The 24,865-nt window shown below is 39.8% G+C and overlaps 1 protein-coding gene across 2 annotated transcripts; it reads right to left on the reverse strand.

Moving 5' to 3' along the window:
• Positions 1-4,323: 4,323 nt before the first annotated feature.
• LOC148848757 (uncharacterized) lies at positions 4,324-16,482 on the reverse strand. Of its 2 annotated transcripts, XR_016100407.1 has the most exons (10): positions 16,349-16,482; positions 15,190-15,476; positions 14,964-15,096; positions 14,847-14,868; positions 6,619-6,675; positions 6,446-6,527; positions 6,153-6,248; positions 5,335-5,459; positions 4,874-5,245; positions 4,324-4,582 (listed from the first exon to the last, which is right to left on the reverse strand). XR_016100407.1 is itself a non-coding variant. In XM_088948609.1 (9 exons), the coding sequence occupies exons 1-9, from the start codon at positions 16,425-16,427 to the stop codon at positions 4,981-4,983; spliced, it is 1,146 nt and encodes a 381-aa protein (XP_088804735.1). In that variant the 5' UTR covers positions 16,428-16,482; the 3' UTR covers positions 4,615-4,980. The 2 variants fall into 2 exon arrangements, 1 of the variants encoding a protein (XP_088804735.1); XM_088948609.1 differs by lacking the exon at positions 4,324-4,582 and having other exon boundaries at positions 4,615-5,245.
• Between the last annotated feature and the right edge of the window lie 8,383 nt (positions 16,483-24,865).

A 24,865-nucleotide genomic window follows, 5' to 3' on the forward strand; every position in this document is an offset into this window, starting at 1 on the left:
AAGGGTTCAATCTGTTCTCATGCCCCGTAATCTCGTTCTAATAAAATAGGGTAGATTAAGTATGGAAGAAGAAAAGATGAGAGAGGAAAGAGAGAAAGGGAGAAGAGAAGAGAGATTAGAGAGTAGAAACATGTCTGGTGGTGAAAAAAATAAAGGAAAAAGACATTTTTGCCCTTGTGGCACATCTATATATATAATAAAGTTGGATTGTCCATGTAAACATGTCTCTCCTTTGAGAGAAGCTATTTATCTAATTTGTCAATTTTTTTTTTCATTTTTTCTAATTTCTTTTGTTTTAAAATATAAAAAAGTAATCATTGTCTATTTTGATTAGATCAATAAAACTATACACTATTATAGAGAGACCTTTGGGTTTTCCAAAACCTCTTATTTTAATGCATGTTATTATTACATTTAAAAAGACATTTAAGAGAGAGAGAGAGAGAGAGAGAGAGAGAGAGAGAGAGAGAGGGAGTGAGTGAGTAGTAATCATAATAACTGTATTTTAAAATTTGCAGCATTAATAATAATTACAATATTTTTAATAATTAACAGTATTAACCATATTTATTAAAAATAATGTATTTATTAATTAACAATATTTTTTATAATTATAGTATTTTTAAATAATTATCAATATTTATTCAAAATAGTATTAAATAATGCATTTATTAATTAATATAATGTATGCTATAATTTATTAAAAAATAGTATTTTCAATAATTGCAGTATTATTAATTACAATATGTATTAATTAAAAAAGTTTATTAAAATACTATATTTGTTAAAAAATATTAATATTTTTATTAATTCATTAATTAACAGTTTTTTAAACTATTAATTAATATAAGTTATAATTTAAATTGTGTTTTAAATTTTATTTAAATTATATTTGAAACTCTAAGCAATATAATTATATTTTAAACTATTGCTCAAATTGCATTTAATGAACAAAAATTAGCCTAGAAAATAACCAAAAGTAAAGTACCAATAATTATGTCATAATTACCAAAAATTATCCAAGAAATTACAAAAAATGGATTAACATGATTTCTAATAAATATAACCATTAAAATTATTTTTGAAAATATGTACTAATTATCAATAATCTTCAAGAAACAAATGTAATTAGTTCATAGTGTATTTAAAATACATTTGTTTTTTCATATAAATTATAAATTATATAATTTAAACATTATAACCCTTGCCTATGATGATATTAGTTCATAGTGTTATAATGGGAAACAGAAAAAATGTGTTTACTATTATGTATTTCCATTATTTCACTTTCACTTAACAAAGCTCGTGCATCGCTGTGAAAAAAAGTGGATTATATTAACCGTGCTTGTCCCCAATCCCCGCCAGGAAAATGTGGTCTTCTTACCTATTTAGAGACTTGAATCCCCGAATTCAGTGTCGTTTCTCAAAATTGAAATGAATCAAACCACTAAGCATTGAGACTTCAAGATTAACGAATGGTGGGTCAATCCAACCGAAAGGAAAAAATGGATCCCACCAAAGCATTTTTATACCCAATTCGATTGGATCAGAGAGTTCAAAAAAAAGTTTCCATACTTAATTCCACTCTAATGCTATTAAAATATATAATAAAATAAAATAAAATTGGACGGTCCATACTAACATGTCTCTCATTTGAGATAAGCTATTTATCTATTTTCTCCATTTTTTGTATTTTCTTATTTTCTTTTGTTTTATAAATATAAAAAAGTAATCATTGCCTATTTTAATTAGATTAATAAAGTTGCACACTATTAGAGAGAGAGAGGGACCTTTGGGTTTTCCAAGACCTCTTATTTTGATGCAAGTTATTATTATAGTCTATTGTTTCACTTTTCCATGATAAATCCTATGCATTGCACGGGTCCCCGCTAATACTACATTAAACAATAACTATTCTAACAAGATGTTCAAGGTGTACTTTCGAATTTGATTCTTTGGAGGTTATACAATTCATCAAGCAAACCTTTAGCTCCCCCGTGAGGCTTAGGCCTTCTCCTCTCTTGGGGTCATGTGGATGGATATCAAATTGCTATCTGGTAGTCTTCATGATTTTCATTTCTATCATATCCCTCATGTTTGTAATTCCCTAGTTGATAGCCTAACTAAACATGCTTTAAGAACCCTGGAGCTAGGGTCTGTTGTTTCTTTATTTCGATCTTCTTTCTAATGAAAATGTCTTCTAGTTACCAAAAAAATACCTAGTTCGAAGACTCAGAGTATGAGACTACTGAAGAGTTAACATGGGCCCTTTACAAGGTTCCCCTCAAGGATTAAGAATAGTTATTACCCTTTCTCTTTTTCGAATCATGGAAAGGACGAGGATGAAGCTAGACTCTAATCCTTTGGGCTTGTCTTCATTAGTTTACTAAATCTAATTAAACAAGACTACTTTTTTTAAACCATGAAAAAGAGAGAAAGCATAGAGAAGTAAAGAAAGAAAAGGAGAAGAAAATAGAGAGAAACGACTGAAGAGAAAATTACTCTCCCAGCTGACCACCTTATTTATATATTTTAAACTTGGGATTTTTGGAGTGCAATCCCCCTCAAATTTTTTTTGCTTCCCCCTCCTAGTCTACTAGTAGCCTCACCCCCTCCCTCTATAAACCACATCGTGCCCGGGAATTTGGCATCAATCCACAGGCAGGATTCAGTCCACCCCTAGGAGACAAAACAACTACTAATAACAGAACAGAAAGACTAAAAATACCCTCTTGACTTTCGACTTAACATCTCAGAACAATTCAGCCTAAAAGATTAACCTGTTAGGTGAGGTCCATGAATAGATTTTTTATTTTTATTCTCCAACACACCCCCTTATGCGATAGTCCATGGGGCTTGAAGTGTGGATACACACAATCCCACCAATATCTTATGCTGAAATTTAATTAATTATAATGAGAGAACGAGGATCAAACACTAGACCACTTGGTCAAACAAGCTCTGAACCATCTCAAAGAACCATTCAACCTAAAAGCTTAAGCTGTTAGATGAGGTCCACGAATAGATTTTTATTCCCAACACTCCCCAAGTCTTCACTAGTTGGATTTACAAACTTGGCATGCTAAAGAGAAAAAAAAAAGGCCATAGTACATTGAAGCTGATAGTCACAAATTCATAGAAATAAATGCATCCATACCCATGTGTGTTTTTCCTTTTACCATACATTTACTCCAGATACATGAAGGAGCTTTCTGACTATCCTTAAACATGCATGAGAAATGAAAAAAAATTGATGAAACAAAAAAAAAATTCCAAGATACATTGATAGAGCAACAGTTAACAAACTCAAGGCCTCAACCCTAGCTTGCATGCTGCGGCTTGCTATAAAGAACCCATTCACCAGAAATAGCCCTTTCTTTCTCATTTAGGTGAAGTAACAACTGAACTAAGAGTTCATTCAGGAGGGTTTTTGCGGCGATTGAGGTACATTGATAAAGCCGCTTTAGAGAGGCTACTTATGATAGCTTCAGTTGAAAATAAGCCCATTTTCGGCTTTTCAAAATTTTACTAAACAAGGCCTCAAATGAGATGACCTTCAAGATGCAGCTTTTGGCATTCCGAGTTGGGCCCACATGGTAACATCAGAAGTTGTGTTTGGTGAAAATCTGAAAAACCCAAATCAATATTGCAAACGCTAGTTGAGCAACTAAAATATGAAACTGCTCCGAATAGCTTATCTAGAACAAGCCAAGTAAAAACTCCAGACACACCTACAACCATGAAACCCTATCACACGTTAACATCTCCCTATGAATTACATATCGTTTCAGGAGCTCCCTGATACGTATCAGGGTTCTGACTGGTTCAGGGGGTAGAGGAGAGAGCCTTAAACCACCCCCCCCCCGAACCGATTTTGAAAAAAAAAAAAAAAAAAAAAAATACCGATATGGCCCAATACACCCAGACGCATCAATATTTTGAACCATGAATTTAACATACATGTACCGGAAATGCCCTAGGCTGTCCGGAACTCCGGGTCACGGATGGTCAATATGAGACTTTTCTCAAACACAAACCCTCCCAAATGGGGCCTACGATCTATAGTGATTCAATCAAGGGCACATTGAATTGAAAACCACATTATTGAAGTTTTTTTTTTTTTTTCTACATGCTATGTATGCAAATAGAGGGTAAAGATGTATGTCAAACTTTCATAATCAAATTTAACTTTTATCACCGACACCCAAAACCAAGGCAAAATATCCACTTTGTAATAGCTTAGATATCGTAGAAGATGCGGCACAGGTACCAAATGGCTGAAATCAATTATTCTCTTAACTTTTTTAGGGTCAGAGGTTTGCAAGTCAAAGATGTTTCTTTCTTTTGTTCTGTTTTAATGAATATCTTGATTACCCAAAAAGTTATCTTCATTTGAGTCATTTGATCAATTATACTCCTCGCTTTACAAGTCAAATGTGCGAAAGTTCATTTGGACTCTTGGAGCACAAAATACACAAAAAGGTAAATGAACATCACGTAAGCAGCTAGAATATTTTAAGTGGGACAAATAAGTATCCAGATCCACCCTGATAGTTGTTTTGATTCCTATCCCGTTTCCCACCTGTTTGGAGAAATGAAATCAATACCAGAATATTATTCCAACCAGTAAATCAGTAATTAAAAACAAACATTTACAAGTAGTTTATATTTATTTGGGAAAAAAAAAAGATGGGTTCGACCATCAGCCAGGTGGTTTCAATCTGGCTGCAACAAAGGCAACTGCACTATAATTCAAAATATATGCTTTAAAGCAGGTATAATATATTCATCTACAGAGTCTGGTACACCAATTGATGACATATGGTACATAAAAAATTAACAACTCCTAGACACTGAAGCAAACTGGACATACCTTAAAGATATAAAACCCACATTTGAAGGATAATGTAATTGCGACGTGCAGTTATCAAAACTCGAGAACCAACTTTAATTGGGGTCCAGCATCCATCGTGGCAACAATCATCTCTGATAACCTGCGGGAGGAGGATACCCAGGACCAGGAGGGGGATAACCAGCAGGAGGATAACCTTGAGACTGAGGAGGTAGTGGATAACCATATGCCTGTCCATATGCTGGTTGTGGAGGATATCCAACTGGAGGAGGAATGGGCTGATCAATGCGGGACATATACTGAATGGGTGGAACAGCCATCACCTGTGGCCCAAAATTCACATCCCTTTTGTCCATTTCAATCTTGTGTTGCGTCTGCATACATGCACAAACCCTACGAAAACAAACCAAGATATACAATCAGAAATGAAAGTTCTAAAGGCCACGCTTTTACTTTCACATTGGCAGTGGGAAGGAACTTACGTGCAATAAACCATGTCGGACAAACAGTTCAGTATCTGAGAAGCCTCTGAAAGATCCTCACTTCCAACAATCATTGCAACAATGGAGAATATGCACGCCACTTGTTGGAGGCTGAACATAAATCCCTACGGTAAGGAGCAATAAGATCAAATAAATTGCACAGCACGTAAGGCAGAGGTCATATACATGTAACTTGGGGGGTGTTTGATATGGCTTAAGTTGGTCAACTGAAAGACATGTTGCTTTGCCTTTAGTTGTTAAAATAATTAAATACTAAAATTTTTAACCGATTTCAGTTTCAGTTTCAGCTCACAACCTCATTAAATATTTATTCACTAAAAGACAAAACAACAAGTCTTTCAGTTCAACAGTTTTAGCTGTTATCAAATGGCCTTTTAGTTGATTTCATCTATGCAAAAAGAATCAATAAAAAATAAATTCATTAGGAGGAGAAATGAGAAAAAAAAAACTTGGGATAATCTCACTTGATTTAACCAAAAGAAACTAAGAACTTGATTTGCCCTATTGGTTTTTATTTTCACTTTTAATTTGACCCATAAATTACTAAAGTGCTCCTCACATATATTTTGAACTATAAAAATGCATAAAAATATTTTTTGTATTAAATCACTAAATAATCATCGATTCTTGAGGCTTACGCCTTTTTATGCCTCATGGTGTGAGATGTACACCTCATTCTAACAAGGGACTAAGCTGTGAAACTTAGGACTTGAGGCAAAACCTGTGCACCAAACATCAAGGCATACACCTTACACCTCAAGGCTTAAGCCTTTCAAAACAAAGGGGAGAGAGAGTACAATAATGCAGTTGTCACACTGTGTTGTCTGTATGTTGAATTGATCTTGCAACAGAAAGCGAGTTGATGCTACTGAATTCGCAAAGCAGAGGAAAACCTGAACAAAATGCATCCAAATGTGCATAAATATATAAGAAAATTGTGAACCAAGTGCAATGGCACAAGCCATGAAATGCACCAAGAAGATAGCAAGCTTAATTTAAGTTTATTTTTTTGATAAAATAAACTTTATAAACAAGGTGGAAACACAATAGATAAGAAACATAAGAACAAAATATAGAATAAACATCATACCTCAGTGCAGAGACAAAATTCAGGGCATTGGCTCTCCCCACACCTACCACTACATGGCATATAACCAGCACAGCATACATACCTGTAACATGCAATGTGGATAAGACAAGACAGATCATCTTAAAGCTCATAAAATGTAGCTTTATCAAAGAATGTAGGCAAACATTCATTACCTGGACATATCATTATAAAGAGCTCTTTTCCGGAGCATATATGATGCACATGGTCCACTACAAAACGAAAAAATGCATTAGATGAACAAAAGGCAAGAAGGCATTTGAAAGCACCTCATTTAACATACTGAAACCAATAAAATGGGATGCATAGAGGGCCTTAAGAAATTTTGGGACAGAACAAAATTAGTGGTGTTAAAAAGAAATGTAAGGAATAGGTGCAAACAGAAGACATAGGGCAGTTCACCATATAATCGAGAACATTTCCAGTTATGCTTCTGCTTTTTATCAGTAGTCATAGCTGTTTTTATGGAAGAGAACAGAAACTAATTAAAGAAATCAGTAGTCATGTGCTTATGTGGCAGTCTTATTAGAGACTCTCTGTCCCATACTTAAGTGGGGGGCAGTTTAGTCTTTGTACAATTAATTAGAGCTTAATCACTATTAAGAGGTCGACTGATAGGGTTGAGTCTATCAGGTTCGACAGTTCTTTCATCTTCTTCTTCTTCTTCTCCTTACTGGTCGGACTACTGTAGCAGCAGTCGAAACATGGCATCAGAGCCAGGTTCGTGACCTGCTTCAGTTCGTGACAACTTCAGTTCATGCTTCAGTTCTCTCATTTTCTTTTCTGGGCTGTCAATGGAGAAAACTGGTTCATCCTAGGCCTGAAACATCTCAGCTCTTCTTTCTCTCTGGTGTGCAGAACCTCCTTCCTTGAGAAAACGACTTCAGCAGTTAATGGTTGGCTGAAGCTCTCAAAAGAAGGTTGGTTATCTCTTCTCTTTGTGCTGTTGGTATTTCTAGGTTGAAAATCTTCAAGAACCTGCGAGGACTGATCAAAACCTAGAGAACTAGGTTGGTTGTTGCCCTGGTTCTTGAAAAAAAAATCCAAGAACAGGCTGTGTTTACAGTGACAGAATGGTGTAAGGGCTGCTGCAGGTGGCCGAATGGTGTAGAAGCTACTGTAGGTGGCCGAATGGTGCAAGGCTTTATAGGATTTCTTTGGGACAGATAGAGAATCCCACATAGTTTGATAGATCAGCATTTGTGACAGCCAGAGGAGGTGGATGTGGTACAAAAGGGAGTGGACATGCCTCCCGAGGAGGTTGTGGTGGTTCCATATTTGGTCGTGGTGGTGGTCGTGACTCAGGGGGAGGCTGTGGCAAAGGAAAAAGCAACTCTACAAGGAAGTGTGCCCACTGTGGTAGGGAAGGACATTCAGTAAAATTCTGTTATGATCTCCATGGCCCTCCCTCTACATGGGCCAATCATGCTGTAGCTGGTGGGGTTGACGTTAATGATAATCAACAGGCAGACCTAACTCCTTCCACATCTACATTTGCTTCCGGGAGGGAGATGGTGAGTGTACCGCATGATGAGTATGAGCGGTTCCTTCAGTCTACTTCACAGCACACTACTGCCACTCTTGCCCACTCAGGTATAGCTTGCCTGTCATCTAAAACCTTTCCCTGGATTATTGACTCTGGAGCCTATGATCACATGACCGGGAACATCTCAAACTGTTACTCCTGCCAATGGTTCCTCCTCTCCCATCTGTGGTGTTGGCAGTGTTGACATGGCTTCTCTTTCTTTATCATTTGTTCTATATGTTCCTAAGTTTCTATTCAATCTTATGTATGTTAGTAAATTAACCAAGACTCTTAACTGTTCTGTCACTTTTTTCCCTTCCTCTTGTGTTTTTCAGGATCTCAAGACGGGGAAGAAGATTGGTGGGGGGCATGAAGCTAGGGGATTGTATTATCTTGACGGTGGTGGATCGTCAGTTGCACTTCAGACTTCACTCACTCCTCTACAGTGGCATTGTCGACTGGGACATCCTTCTCTCAAGGCACTCAAGATACTAGTTCTGTCTTTGAGTCATTTGTCGGTGTTACAGTGTGAGTCGTGTCAGTTTGGGAAACATCGCCGTGTTTCCTTCAGTCCTAGAGTTGAAAGTCGTATGTTGAGTCTTTTTGCTTTGGTTCATTCAGATGTTTGGGGCCCGATCAAAATAGAGTCTTATAATGGTTACAAGTATTTTGTCACTTTTATTGATGATTGTTCAAGGATGACATGGATTTACTTAATGAAAGAAAGAAGTGAATTATTTTCCATTTTTCACAAATTCCATGCTGAAATATGTACACAATTTAGTATTCCAATCAAAGTTTTTCATTCAGATAATGGTCGGGAATACTTTCTTACTTCATTTCAACAGTATTTAGAACAGTATGGCATCATTCATCAAACCTCATGTGCATCCACTCCTCAACAAAATGGGGTGGTTGAATGAAAGAACCGTCAGCTCCTTGAAACTGCTCGATCCATTATTCATCATATGAGTGTTCCTAAACGGTTTTGGAGTGATGTTGTACTTATGACATGTTTCCTCATTAATCGGATGCCCTCCTTCATTCTTCATGGTCGGTCTCCCTTCTCTATCTTGTTCCCTACTTTGTCTCCATTTCCATTAACACCTCGTATCTTTGGCTGTGTGTGCTTTGTTCACAATCTGAGTCCTAGAATAGACAAGCTAGATGCACGCTCCATTAAATGTGTCTTTCTTGGCTACTCTCGGACTCAAAAGGGTACAAGTGTCATAATCCCATTAATCGAAAGTGCTATGTCTGTCCTGATGTCACCTTTTTTGAGTTTGCCCCCTTCTTCTCAGGAACTGAAGCATCTTCGTCTCCACCTTTACTTCCTCTTCCTCTTCCGATCAATGATCCCGTTCCGGGTGTTCCTGTTAGAGTTGACTTGTCACCTCATCCAGTGCAGATCCCTACTGAACGGCCATCGATTCGGAAAGTGTATACACGTCAAACGACACCGACCCCTCCTCCAGCTTCTACCTTGTCCTCGGATCCTGTCATTGCTCCTGTTGCTGAACCCTCAAGACTTGATCTACCCATTGCCTTACAGAAAGGTAAACATAGTTCTACTCTCCATCCCATTTCCAATTTTGTTTTAGTATCTCACCTTTCCGCCTCACATCACCAGTTTGTTTCACTATTGTCATCTATTTCCATACCTAACAACGTCCAAGAGGCTCTTAGTTCACCTGGGTAGAGGCAGTCAATGGAGGAGGAACTCTCTGCTCTTCAGCATACTCACACGTGGGAGCTCACTACTCTTCCACCTGGTAAGTAGACCTGTTCATGGGCCGGGTGGCCCAACAAGCCGGCCCGGCCCGGCCCGACCCCCAAACAGGCTTGAACAGGCTTTTTGGCCCACAGGGTTAACCTCGAGCCAAAAAGCTCGGCCCGCATTAAATTCAAGCCGGGCTCAGGCTTTGCCAGAATAGTCCAGCCCAAGCCCGGCCTGGCCCGACCTATAGTTAAACCTAAATAAACACGGCCCGACCTATAGTTAAACCTAAGTAAAAACCCTATGTGATGTCCATTTGAATAAATTTTTTGATTTGAGAAGGTTGTTGATTCACTTGTAGGCCCATTGTTCATTTAAATAGGGGAAAAAACATTTGAATTAAAATAGATAATGTCTATTTGAATAGGGAAAAATTCGAATTTATTTTATTAGGTCGGGCTTCAGGCTTTTTATCAGGGTCGGGCTTGAGCCCAAGTTGTAGGCCCGTTGGTCGGGCCGGGCTCGGGCTCGGGCCTAACATTTTTTTGTTAATAAAGAGTCAAAGCCCGGGCCGAGCCCGGCCCATGAACAGGTCTACTGGTAAGCATGTTGTGGGTTGTAAATGGGTGTATACTGTTAAATACTTGCCAGATGGTAGCATAGAGCGTCTAAACGCCAAACTTGTTGCTAAAGGTTATTCACAGTTGTATGGAGTGGACTATATGGAGACCTTCTCTCTAGTGGCTAAGATTGGCTCTGTCCATGTGTTAATTTCCCTAGCAGTTATGTATGATTGGCCCCTATTTCAACTTGACATAAAAAATGCCTTCCTTCATGGTGACCCTTATGGAGGAGGTATATATGGAGCAACCACCTGGGTTTGTTGCTCAGGGGGAGGATGGTAAGGTGTGCAAACTGAAAAGGGCAATTTATGGGTTGAAACAATCGCCTCGTGCTTGGTTCGGGAAGTTTAGAGAAATGGTGAAGAATTTTGGAATGAAACAATGCCAGATTGATCACTCAGTGTTCAACTATGACTCAGAAGCCGGAAAGATTTTATTAGTGGTCTATGTGGATGATATTGTCATAACTGGCAGTGACAAATTAGGGATCGACAAACTAAAGGTCTTTTAGCAAAATCATTTTCAAACAAAAGACCTTGGGACATTGAAGTATTTCTTGGGTATAGAAATTGCTAGATCAAGACAAGGTGTAAACCTGTGCCAAAGAAAATATGTTTTCAATCTTCTGGACGAAACAGGACTATTAGGTGCAAAACCGGCTGAGACTCCTATGGAACCAAATGTTAAGTTGAGTAGTGATACAAGGGAAATATTTGATGATCCTGGAAGGTATAGACGATTAGTGGGGAAGCTGAACTATTTGACTATCATGAGACTAGACATCTCCTTTGCAGTCAGTGTGGTGAACCAATTTATGCAGAACCCTCGTATATCTCACTGGGATGCAGTTCTTAGAATTGTAAGATATTTGAAGGGAGCTCCAGGCCGTGAACTATTATATAAACCAGGAGGAAAATTTGAAGTAGTTGGGTACATAGATGTAGATTGGGCAGGCTCTGTGTCTGATAGAAGATCTATTACAGGTTACTGCACATTTCTTGGAGGAAATCTTGTGACGTGGAAGAGTAAAAAACAGACGGTTGTGGCTAGAAGCAGTGCTGAAGCTGAGTATAGAGCCATGGTACACACTACATGTGAATTAGTATGGTTGAGGAATCTCCTACAAGAAATTGGGTTCCACATGGGTAAACCTATGAAATTGTACTGTGACAATCAAGTTGCACTCCATATCTCATCCAACCCTGTTTTTCATGAGAGAACAAAGCACATAGAGATTGACTGCCACTTTGTGAGGGAGAAGGTTTTTACTGGAGAGATAAGCACAGAACATGTAGGCTCAGGTGATCAGTGGGCAGATTTGTTTACAAAAGCCTTAAGCTCAGGGAGAGTGAACTATATATGTAACAAGTTGGGATTATATGACATATACTCTCTAGCTTGAGGGGGAGTGTTAGAGTTAGCCGAATAAGGGTAGATTAGTTAACTCACCTTTGTTAAGTTATGTGCTTATGTGGCAGTCTTATTAGAAACTCTCTGTCCCATACTTAAGTGGGGGCAGTTTAGTCTTTGTACAATTAATTAGAGCCTAATCACTATTAAGAGGTCGACTGATAGGGTTGAGTCTATCAGGTTCGACAATTCTTCTTCTTCTCTTCTTCTTCTTCTCCTTACTGGTTCGGACTATTGTAGCAGCAGTCGAAACAAAATTCAAAACTAAATTGGTGGGTCCCACTTAACATTGCTTTATATAATTTGAACATATATAAATTTTTTTTGTACAAAGAATTTGTTGGTCCCACATAAGAAATTTGAACATAATTGATGGTGATGAGCCCCACATCAGAAATTGGTAGGCCCTACATATATAAGACATGTCACCACATTTCTTAAAGACTTGAAGATATATGAGAATTTTTATTAAAAATAGTGGACCCCACATATTTGAGACACATCACCACATATCTTTCAAATCTAAAGAATTTTTACAAGAAGAATTAGGGGGTCCCTCATGAGAAATTTGAACATAATTGATGATTTCCACATGGAGATGGAAGCATACTATACAATGTTTCTCTGTATTAACTTGAATAGTAGGTATTCCCAAATATATAACACATGTCATCATATTTCTTCCAAGAATGAAGCAAACTCTTTCCCTAGTGCAACAGGACATCTAGGCATGCTACACTTGGGGAAGAAATGGACTTAAATTCCTACCAATTTTCTGGATGGAAATTGAATAAGTATCTATACCAAACATCGTCTTATAGCCCATTCCTGCGCAATCTTGGTGAGAATGAACTAGAAATGGACTCCAGGATATGAACCAAACAGGCCCTAAGTTGCCTATCCCGGCCCACCCACCGGCCAATATAAATGAAATGAAATGAAATGTTAGATGAGATAGATTACCAAGAATGCCCTCCCCTTTACAATTGGTATGTCTCCAATTCCCACTTCCCCAGAAATAGGAGGGGTGCACTAGTGTATAAAAAGACATTTGAAATTACTACAGTTATGAGGAGAGCTTATGGGCAAAAAATGAGAATTCCGACAGCTTTTTCCACTAATGATCTATGTTCACAAGAGAGACGATTCCATGTCTTACAATGTTCAAGCAGCATTCTTGTTGGAAGGCTTGTTTTAGGATGCTCAGAACCTACTGGACATCCCTGAAGGATGGAACATCATGAATAAAGAACACAAGCTTTAAATCTATAGGTAGTAGTGACCTTTTTCCTCGTTTTCTGTTGGGTAAAAGGCCTGTTCTATCTTCTACCTTCTAAAGTAATGTTGTTTAATGATTGAAAGACATCAAGAGAATGGAAAGACAATACAATATATCACAATGTTCAAATATTAAAGAAATCATGTATAATAAGTCAATTACTTATACACCTCCTATAGATTCACGTATTTACTAAAACCTACCCCTATAGTTTGTGTATTACTAAAACCTACCCTACGTTTTTTATTCCAGCAACTCTCATATCAACAAAATCCAGGGGAAAAATCAATATTTTGCTTATTTATTTTCTTTTGATTAATTTGGTCAAATAGACATTAGGGTTAAAAACGTACAGTGAGTAAAGCAGTTGCAAACTATGGAGGTGTCTTAGTAATATGCAAACTATAGGGTAGGTTATAGTAAATATGTTAAACGATAGGGGGTGCCTATGCAAATGACCCACTGTAAAATTTTCTCTTCCTTTGGTAAAAATTGGCTTCTGCAGTCTTTAGAAAATACCCTACCCCTTTAGAGAATCACCATATTTGAGAAGTATGAACTCTTGCCTATAGAATTCCTACCTATGAAAGGTACATTCCATGTGCCTATTCATGCCATTTGTATTCAGTATAGAAAAAAAGAGCAAAATAACCAGGAAAAAAGATGTAGTTCTGAAACTTGCAATACATTTCCTTTATCAATATCAGCTTCATTCTGATCCGCCAGGGACTACGAATATTTTATGGATGCATACAACATGACAAGTAAAATCTTGGGCTGAAAAGTGTGAGAATGCGGGCTCTAGTCTTAGGATGGCCACTTGGTGCAAAAAAATGCCAAAGTTTAGAACTGTACCCAGTGTAACCCTCCCAAGACCCCAGATAACTGGGGCCAACATTGGGCAATGCCCTTTTTCTTGTACTGCATGACGAGCAGGACAGATACCTGTTCTAGAAATTATAGTGACACTGGAAAATACTTCCAATTAAAGCCCCCTCCCCTTTTTATTTGTTCATATCTAATTGTGCAGGGTTTAATTTGACCCTTAAGATGATAGAGCTAACTGGTTTAGCTTCTAGATAAGCATAGAGAAATACATAAACAAAACCAATAAATCATCCTTTCTTTGCATCTAAAATTTTAAATATTGGGGAAGATTAGACCAAGGCCAACCTGATATAAAGACTATTTCAGGTTGCACATTGATCTTCTGTTTTTGCAATGCCATTTTGGCACAAATGGATGGATTCCATCTAAGAGATCGTTTACAGCAAAAAATCAACATAATCGGACTATTTTGACAGGATCCATAACATGTTTTATGAGCAATTTAGAACCTCTGTAGACCTTCCAAATTTAAAAGGAAAACTTATAATTCACATCATCTACTAATGCTGATTTCTGGCATGCATGATCTTTTTGTAGGAACCAACAATTTGTTCCGAAATTACATTGGAAGAGCAAGATATCAAGGGTCAAAGGGCGGGATCCGAAACAAGATCATTTCAGGTCAACTTTTTCCTAATATTCCTCTTAAATATTTAAACATGAACAGAAAATATCATGTTAAGGAAAATATAAACACATTTGATAATACTCTAAAACTTCAAATTTCTTAAAGTCAACTCGAACCACACCAAGTCAACAAGCAGTAATTTTCCAAAAGTCCAGAAAAAAAAAAAAAAAAAAAAAACAACCTTGGATCTCAAGACAAATGCGTGACCTCAAAGAATTGATGGGAGATACAAAAAGAACCAAAAGTAAAATAAATGAAGACCTCAGTTCTAGAACAAATAAGCAAAAAACGTAGAACGGAACGTAATACTCACCACCAGAATGCAAAGCAGCAATCTACGAGAAAGCAAGAAGGAGTTCGACAATGCTGTTATAAGCAAAGAAAGAAAGAAAACCAAAAAGGAATAGAAAACAAGTATCCGAATGCTTACAAGGAGTATCAGCTTGAATAGTGCCCACGAGATCAGTGTGCCAGAGATTCCGGTAATTCTGGCGTTGCGTCATCTTGTCCAGTTGCGCCTGGGACGCCGCCATGGCTGTATGCAGTATACGTCTACGAGCGACCTATTGACAATATTCAGAAAAACGAACCAAAAGAAAGAAACAGAAGAAGAAAACAAAAACCCTAATTTCTTCACCAAGGAGGCACCACCTCACCTGCAGAGTTTCCTCGCGAAGGCACCCCAACGTAGCTTCTTCAGGAACCGGAAAACCAAACCAATGGCCACCTCCTCTTTCTAGCAGCGAACGACCGAAACTGTAAGCGACGGTGACGGGCCGAGGATCATATATATATATATATATATATATATGTATATATATATATAAGACTTTTGAGTTGAGCCGAGAGTAGGCCAACCCCAAAGCCAGTAAACGTCTTTGAGAAGACTTCTGGAAATGATACCACGAACCTATTCTTCTAAGCAAGAGCAACGACCCCATCACTGTAAACCATTCGATATTTTAGTATCAGACTATCAAGACGAAATAATCAAATTCGTGAGCCGCTAGACTTAATCCAACGGCCAAATCAAAGGGTGTGTGGTGCTAAACTGCTAATATGTTAGCATTGTAATGCTCCCATTCCGAGCATCGTTGGTCCAGCGTGGACATACACAGATTGGTGTGGGCCCAAAATCCGAATAGTTTGTTCGCACATATCAGGAGATTAGGGCCCACTTTATATGCACCAATCAGATGGTTAAAACTAAAAGTCATCTGATTGCCGAACGAAAAGCAGAAAGTTTGAAGAGGGCCATGTCATGTTATATGGGCCCCATACTATTTACTATTTGTAGACAAAAACGCTCCATCAAGTATGACCATCCCATTTGGGTGCCATTGCCTGTCGTTGTTAGTCCAAGTGTTTGTTGCCAAATAACTACTACCAACGACCATGCTTAGTAATCCCTCCGCGTTGTTAACGCGTATGGGAGCGTTAAACGGTTAGCGAGAGACCGGGGACGGTCCGTTTGATTTGAATAAATATTTTCATAATAAATAAGGGTAAATTTTTTAAATTAGTCTTAGGGTTTAACTAATTTACTAAGTGTATTTTTACTGTTTTAAAATTGACTAATGTTATTTCTATTATTTCTGACAATTGATTAATATTTTCATTATCGTCAATGTCCGTTAACGAAAGGTTGAAAAAGACTATTTTGTTCATTAGAAAATTTATTTCCATATTGAAATCTCTCTTAGAAAAATTTATATACGATTGATCAGTAAAAAAAATCATTAGAATAATCTTTGATCAACAAAAAAAGATGATGAATCAGAAGCAAAAACGCGATCCAGAATAGGTATCTATTACTCTGTTTGAGTTTGGGGTCTATTTCAGTCCTTCTGGTTCGATCAGATGATGCTAACAGGCATTTTTCCGGGAACGGCATTTGAAAGTGTCGTCGACAATGGTAGAACCAGTAGCTTCAGATTGCTGAAGTGTAAATCCGATGGCATACGTAGTGAGGTGGAATATTCTAGTTCATGCACAATTGCTCTGCCAGTTCAGGTGATTGGGAAAGCCAAGTACATTTCTCTAAGAGTCCGATGACCCCTCGTTTTTGAGTGCTCCGACTTCTTTGATTAATGCTCGGATCGAGAAAACATCGGCGGCCTCTCCACCAACGAGCATCCTCTGCTCTATACCCATCTAGGATCAGGGGTCACCCCTTAGTTCGACGCAGAAATATCCGCCGATGAGCCAAATACTGAACTAGCTAAGATTGAATGGGACCCGCCAACGAAACAACGACGATTGGTGATAAACCCCTTAGTTATCACCAGTCTCCTTTGTAGCTCTGCCAGCACCGACTGACTGTGATCTGTTTTGCACTCTCATCTTAATGTGTGCTCTGTCGTTATTTCAACACCAATATCACCCCATGAACAGCATCGCTCCACTCAGATCATCTCTCACCACAAACATGAATGGATGATCTGCTACGAAATCTATGGGGAAGGAAAAGCATTGTTGCTGAATTACAATAGCAGCAGCCTCAGCTCCTGCTTCATCAATTCGATGAAACATTTTATGGTAAGCTCCTGAAACGTAAAGATTACCACCATCCAGTGGACCTGTTAGCATCTCAATCAGCTCTGTTTTGTTCTTGTCAAAAGGCAGCACTAGTCCTAGTTCCTTGAGGACGCTTGAAGCTTCAAAGCCGAATGAGATCAGGGAGATGGCGATCTATAAATCCTGGATCGGAAGCCACCTTCACGATCAAATCAGAAGTCCATCTCTCTCATCGGGAAGAAAAGGGAGATGGGGGCCTCCATTGGTGAGAGGTCCTTTGACGGAATCGACGAGTTGACGGCCAACCTGTTGGAGATGATCGATGTTCTGGGACTTCAGGAATGATAATATCTGTGCCAATGTTCGACTGCTGGATCCGCAACCTACAAAGCTAGCTCAAACCGAGGTAGATAGAAAAAGGAGAGAAGACAAAATTGGAGTTGTTCGCCTCGTTTAAGGAGGAGCACTTGGCGAATTGCAGATATGAATCGGTTTGTACACTCATCGGTAGCCTGAACTCCATTTGGAACCTCGGCTGATAAGAGTTCCTGAAGTTAGGAAGGCTGAACACTAAAGACATGGAAGAACAATGAAGGGCCCTTCCGATTTCCCAAGAGAAAGCGCGTAGGTGGTACTGTCTGTCGTAGGAGTTCATTACTTGATCTGGATCCCTACGAAGCCTTACCTGTTGACCTCTGAAACTACTCGCCGCCGAGCATGATGCTTGGACCCTCTGAAGCTATTCGTCGTCGAGCAAGATGCCTGGACCCCCTTTTTTTCCTCCCTTTCTTTCTTTGAGGCTCAGTTCGTTCTTTCATTTTTTATCATATTCTTTAATCGTTTTTTCTTTTCTTTTTTCATGCTTCACCTGGAGATAAGAGAGAGAAAGATAAGCAGCATTGGGGTGAACCGGTGTAGACAGAGGTTAAGGGTTTTTTTAGGAATGGAGGTGGGAAGGGTATTTTCGAAATTTTTGATAAATATATTAGTCACATGACATCATATATAACATAAATTTAACGGATGTTAATAGTAACGTTTGACTTAATCAATTGTAAAATACAGAGAGGGTAGCATTAGTCAATTTTAAAACAGTTAGAATACACTTAGTCAATTAACTAAATCATAAGGATAGTTTAAGAAATTTACCTAATAAATAAATACACATCAAAGGCAACAGCAATGGCGTGCCCTCATTAAATGCCCTTTTGTATCTTTGTCTCTCCCACGCAAATAACCTCTACGCCCAACGTCAAGGGTCTGTTCAATTGTAAGGGCCTATATTTGTTTGTTGAGAAAATTCATTTTCCAATATTATTTTGTAAGAAAATGTGTATGAGAAAATCACTACAAAAAAGAGAAAATCACTTATAGGATGGCATGGCTTGCATCCCCAAAAGTATGACATGTATCAATAAACTTGTTAGGTGGCAAGTTTTTGGATTTAAAGAAGGGATTATAGCTGATAAGGGCAATTTTTGGGCCCTAATATCAATAAAAGTAATATTTTTAATAAAATTTCAAAAATATGTTAACTTTTTAAAAATAATATTAAATAAGGGCATAAACATTGTTCATCTTCTTTCTCTTGCAGGTCATTCATTAGTACCGCTGTCCACCACCGCCCCCGGCAACCTCCGCTAGCGCCTTCGCCTACCTCCACTGCCTCCATCCACCTCCGACAATGCCTTCGCCCACCTTCTTCTTACTCCAGTGTGCATTCCACTGCCTTTGTGCTCCCCTCTATAAGGTACTTGTATACAACAAAGAATTGCTTGGTTCATTATCATGATTCATGAATGTATTTGATAACTTTCTTTTCTCTTGTAGGTTACCCTCCCGGATTTTTTCTTAGCCGACCAGCTAAGCAGTCAGGTCTGATACCTGAAACAATAGTACTGTAACAACATCTTCCAGTCGGTTGGTTAATTAACGAGTGGTACATATGTTGTTATGCTTGTTTTGACAGGTCCAAGCAATCAGAAGCCTAGAGCTATACATCTACTACTATGGCTGGGGAAACTATGAAAAGAGAGAACACAAATTCAACGTCAGTGGCATTTACAACACTTTCTATTTCATTGTGGCCGTAATTCCATACGGGTGCCACTTCTTTCAAGTAGGTTATTGTTGTCCCAATATATATTAGTTGAACTTGCAAAATCATCATCAGTAGCTTCCTTATATTTTTTGACAACAATATAATGCCAGCGGGTGGCGGTACTTGATATTCCGAAGCTATATATTTAAATTTAATTAGTGTGCTCAATGCTTTTACGAAGAAAAAGACCGAATGCAAGCATACAATGTGCTCAAGTACCTATCGACGATTGTGGCCATCATCATGAGAACGGCTTATAGCTTGCAAAAGGTAGAGATTTGGAAAATCCTGGCAATGACGACTTCAACCATTTCAGCAGCGGGAAGCACATATTGGGACCTTGTCATTGACTGGGGGCTTCTACAGCATCACTCTAAGAACTTCTAGAGGAAGAGGTGGAGGTGGGCGGAGGCAACGGCGGGCGGCGACGCTGATGAATGATCTATTAGAGAAAGAAGATGAACAATGTTTTTGCCTTTATTTAATATTATTTTTAAAAAGTTAACATATTTTTGAAATTTTATTAAAAGTATTACTTCTATTGATATTAGGGCCCAAAATTTTCCCTTATCAGTTATAATCCCTTCAAAGAACCTGTTCACTCATCAAAGAATCTATTTAGGCAACAATGTAATTTCAATTTTGAAGTAGGTTTCTAACTCAAATGTGATTTCAATTACATATCTGAAATTTCTTTGAGGCATGCCCTATTCTCTTTTACTCATGGCTTTAGGGATAGTAGAGTGGTGGAGTGAAGAAATTAGGAGATGTATGGAGATCTCTGAAACATACCTATTCTCCCAAACTTTCTAGACCTTGGCATGAGGTTGGTATTCAATAATTAGGCTGTTAAACATGACCACAGAGAGCATAAATGGTTATTGGATGATATGAAAAGTAAGATCCCATTGGCAGGCCAAGATTAGAAGAGTAAAAGCACAAATTAGAAGTAATAACCCAATAACAAATCACCCAATGCCTATTCTCCCAAACTTTCAATCCCTTAAAAATATCAAGGACCATGAATGGAAGTATGACTGATCACTAATATACAAAAAAAAAAAAAAAATCAGCATAAACCACAAGTGAAAAGGAACTAAGAAACATGGTTGTTAAAATTTGTCAAACTCACTTTTTTTTTTATGAGGGGAATGACAAAACCATTTGCATATATAAGCTAAGTCCAACACAAATGGTCCAACAAATGTTCAATCATCATGAATTTTATTTTAAGGAACAAGCCATGAACACAGACATTGTATTTCAGAAATTAAATCACAACATGGCATCTCAAGCCAACTAAAAATGTTGTAAACTAAAAATGATCAAAATCAAATGAAACAAAGGGAGAGATGAATCCACTATTAGACAAAAGTTCAACTTACATTTCTAGCTTTCTCAGACCCTGTATGCATCTAACATAGTAACATGCTGAAATTACAATTTACAATGGCCCCGATTAATCACTAATAGTATTAATAGTAGAAAATGAAGAAGTTTTCAAGTTCAATAGCATAGGCTTTCTAGACGGTTGTTTAAACCCACTAAGGAAGAAGTTTATTAGTTGTTTGAACCCACTAAATGTAGTCACTTTCCAGATGGTTTTGATTTTGATACAGGCTTTAGTTAGGGGCTTCTAATGCTACTCGATCATAGGTAGTGCAAGAACTGAGGTCACAGTTAGATACTCCTTACCAATTGGGCAGAGCCGAGGTGAAAGGACGAAGCCACACAATGAGATTTGAAACCAAGAAAAGGTTAGAGGCCTAAAGAGTTATCCCTGGGTAGATACTCCGACACTCAAGTCAGTAGAAAATGGTGAGCGGTCGGGCTGAGCAGTTAGAGAGCAGTGCTGGTCTGAGTAGAGTAACAATACGAAAATCAAGAGTTTAATCCCTTACCTTGAGCAGGAGGTACCTTTTTATAGCCGAAGATCTATGTCCTAATCGGATAAGGCTTCCATGGTTGTTTGAATGAGGTTACCCACCGAGGTCTTCGGGATAAGACCCAATCCCAAGCAGAGTTGTCCCCATTCGTGTGATGATCTCTTGTCTTGGTTGTGCTTATCCACATGGCGTGGCATCAATGTGGCTGAAGAGATAAGGTGGGACCGCGAAGGTGACGCGGCACAGACGTGGATAAAGAGATAAGGCAGCCACATAGGAGACATGTGGCATCCATAGTCAACTTAACCATAACCCAAATACCACTCCCCCAGTTCTGAAGTCGAGGAGTGAAGTGCTCGAACGCGGTGTGATGTGGAAGAGTTCTTCGGTTCTCGGCTAAGGAACTTGAAGTTGAAGTTTGGTTGAGCATTTGATTTGGACTACACGGCTCGAGGTTGGATCGGTTTTTCTGGATGAACCGATTGGCTCAGTGCAGGTACCTTTTCCAAAATAGGTTGTCTGATGTGTCATTTTGCTTCCTAGGGCTCTACGCGTGCAAAAGGTAGTAGCACCAATTGGCCTTCCCGACCTTGTTAGAGCGGCGATTGATCTTTTTCATCGATCTTGCTTCGATTTGGATCGTTGAGACTTCTATATATAGGGGGGAAGAGCATTTCCCCTTCGTCATTTACGAAAGAGGTTGCTTGGAGAGCTCGATGAGGAGTAGTCTTCGGTGCTCAGTGTTTGCTTTAGTTTCGCGGCCTTAGCCTACAAGACTTGGTAAGATGTCTTCCTCATCCTTCCATTCTTCCTCTTCCTCTGATTTCCCTTCTTCCTACTATGAGTTCGAGCCGAGGTCTTTCATCGAGGCTGCCGTGCCCGATGTTCCTGAGGCTGATGGCTAGGGGGCCGAGGTTGAAGATTTTGAGGGGGTAGATTCTACTAGGGCTGCCGAGGTCGAGGAGGCTGAGGCAGGGCCGTCGACTGTAGAGGTCGAGCTTCCTATGTGGGCTGGCCATCGATTTGGGACCACTACGTGCTGCCTGAACCCCGGGGACATGGCTCGGATCTGGGCTTTGTACTGCATCCCCGAGGAATATGAGCTAAGGTGTCGAAGGGATGGTGAGAGGCCCACAAATGCTCGGTCGGGTGATCTCTGTGTGTCTGAAAAAACTCTAGAGTCCGGGTTGAGGTTCTCATTGCACGACGAGTTAGTCGGGGTGTTTGAGTGGCATTGAGTATTACCAGTGCAGCTGATGCCAAACTCCTTTAGGTTCTTGATTGGCCTTATGTCTTACTGTTTTATCCACGATGTCAAGCTTACCCTGGGAAATGGTTACCTACTTTTTTAAACTAAAGCACCACCAGCAGGGGTGCTACTACTTCTCGGCTAGGTAGCACATTAAGGTACTAGTCAGAACCTCGTCCTTAGTGAAGCACTAGAAGGAGAGGTTCTTCTTTGTGCGTTGTCCTGGGGGCTCTCCTCTACTGGTCGCGCTCCAAGTGTCGAGGACTAAAGTGTTGCAGCCTACTTGGGCCCAGCTTACTGAGGAGGAGAGGGCAACGATAGGCATGATTGAGGAGATCGGCGTGATGCACTACACGTCCTTCTCGATGTTGATTCGTGATAGGATGATAAGCGAGGAGGCCGGTCTGTTTCGTCACTTTGGTTCCTTATTTGCCGAGGTGCTTAGAGGGCCTAGCCCCGGCTCGAGGTGGTGCCGCTGTGGTCTGCCTAGAGGGCTCCCCGGCAGAAAAGGAGAGTTAGGCAATGGTATGAGGAAGAGGTCATGGTGGTTGACCTGGAGGATGGTACCTAGGCCATCCCCCCTTCCCCACGAGTGAGCGCACCAAAGGGCGGTAGTTCTTCTCTCCACATCCCATAGTGGAACATTCGTTCTGAGGATGAGCTTGAAATGAAGGGTGTGCCCGAGTAGCTTCTCCGTGGCATCTTCATACAGGCCATGAGGCGAGAGACAACAGAGTCCACGAGTGATGCCCTAGAGAGCACACTCATTCATCAAGTTGCATCGCTGAGTCCGTGTTTGCACTTAGTTTCTCATTTGTTCGGTTGAAGTTGATTGTGCTGACACTTAGTTTTTCTCTTGTAGAGTGTTTACTTGGAAATTGTAGTGGTTGACCATCTTCGGTCACTACAAAGCCTTTATGAGGCAAGCCACACCGAGGTCCTAAATTTGAAGGCTTGGTTGTCTGAGCTCGAGGCAGTTAGTGAGCAGACGGCCATGCTAGAATCCTAAGTGGCCGAGCTTAAGCACGGCATTGCGGAGTGGTCTGACACCATCTACAATCTGGAGGGGCATATTAATGACTTGAAGGTTGTGTGGGAGCAGTTGAAGGAGGTTGCTGATAGGGAGGCCTGGGCAAGTGAGGAGGTTGTTGCTCGGTTTAGGGGCTCGGTGGAGTATCAATACGAAATCGATGACTTCGCCGCATGTTCCTTTGAGACAAGGTTCAATCTCTTCTGTAATAGGATTCTGCGTCGATTCCCCAACATCACTGAGGTCACACAAAGCTTGGGTCCTTATGATCCTGACACCCCTACTACCGAGGACAATGTGGCCACTGTTGGCCTGCTCAAAGGGGCTAAGGAAGCTGAAGACCGCCCTACCGAGGACTGATGCGCCTGTTTGTTGTTGCTGTTGCTGCTTGTCTTTTTGTTCTGCTTTGCTAATGTTGTCTCCCTTCTTATTCTTTAGATGATGTTCACGACTTGATATGCTGAGCCTAAGACCTTGTACAAACTTTTAATTAATGGGAAGATGCTTTTTTGGTTTCGAGCTCATGCGCTGCCCTTTTTTTTTCTCTTTTTTTTTACTAAGTTGTAGGCCTCGGCCTTATCATGGCCGAGGTCAAGAGTGGCCTAGATCTTCATTCTTTGGCTTTCTTGGCCAAAGTGTTTTCCGAGCTCTCATCTCTTGGGGGATGCTCAATTATAGGTTTTGGGAGCTTTGGGCTCTTTGTGGGCTAGTTGTTCCTCAACTAGCTCTGATTTGACCGCTCTTTGGCCTTAGGAGGTGGGAGTGTTCTTCGCTTTGGGCTCTGCCGTCAACGGCTGAGTCAGCTAAATTGGTCGGCTATACGTTGTCGGGCTAGCGCGTTGCTATGCGTTGCAGGATCTGGTCATTGTAGGTCAGCCAAGTCATTGCGCAAAAATTTTAGTCATTGAGGGTTTGTTTGGACGATGTGTAATGCGCGGCACGTGTCGTGTGATTTGTCAGGAGGCGTGTGTTGTGCAGTGTGCGCTGTGTAGTGTGTGCACTACAGTGTGTGCCGTGCAGTGTGTGCCATGCAGTGTGTCGTGCAGTGTGTGCTGCGCGGTGTGTCTAACAATTGAGTGTAGAAGAAAGTTGTCTTTATTGATTGGAATCATAAGTAGTATATCTTTAGGTTCCCAGTATTCCAGCTCTTCAGTATGCACCTTCCATTGTTAGAGTTTCTATGGTTGGGCTCTTTTCTCGTCTCGCGCACTCTCTTCTCTGGCAGTCATCCTTCTTGAGATTGCGGCAATGACCCCGAACGGGGTGAGCCCAGGGTGGAGGTCTGCCTGCTGGCTGCAGTTCCTCTGCTTTCTCATCCTTGTTGTCGATAAACCCACTGAGGTATCCATGCCTGATCAGGTCCTCAATGTGGTGGCACAAATCATAATAGTCGTCGGTGTCGTGGCCATGGTCTCAGTGGAATGCACAGTATTTGCCATAGTTCCTCTTATTGCTCTCGAGCTTCATCTTTCCGGGCTGTCGGATGTAGTTATAGTCATGAATCTTTATGATAATTTTAGACCGTGGTGTATTCAATGACGGGAAATTT

The sequence above is a fragment of the Nelumbo lutea genome, chromosome 6 (assembly GCF_056320005.1).
Source record: "Nelumbo lutea isolate HS-2025 chromosome 6, American lotus-T2T, whole genome shotgun sequence".
Taxonomy (NCBI): domain Eukaryota; kingdom Viridiplantae; phylum Streptophyta; class Magnoliopsida; order Proteales; family Nelumbonaceae; genus Nelumbo; species Nelumbo lutea.

What these genes read in the sequence shown, in the direction of transcription:
- LOC148848757 (XM_088948609.1), bottom strand. Translation starts at nt 16,427, where the DNA reads ATGCCGTTCCCGGAAAAATGCCTGTTAGCATCATCTGATCGAACCAGA. An exon ending in TATTCAAGCTGATACTCCTT is followed by an intron (nt 14,869 to 14,963) that starts GTAAGCATTCGG and finishes GCTTTCTCGTAG; the next exon opens with ATTGCTGCTTTGCATTCTGG. An exon ending in TCCGACATGGTTTATTGCAC is followed by an intron (nt 5,246 to 5,334) that starts GTAAGTTCCTTC and finishes TTGTTTTCGTAG; the next exon opens with GGTTTGTGCATGTATGCAGA.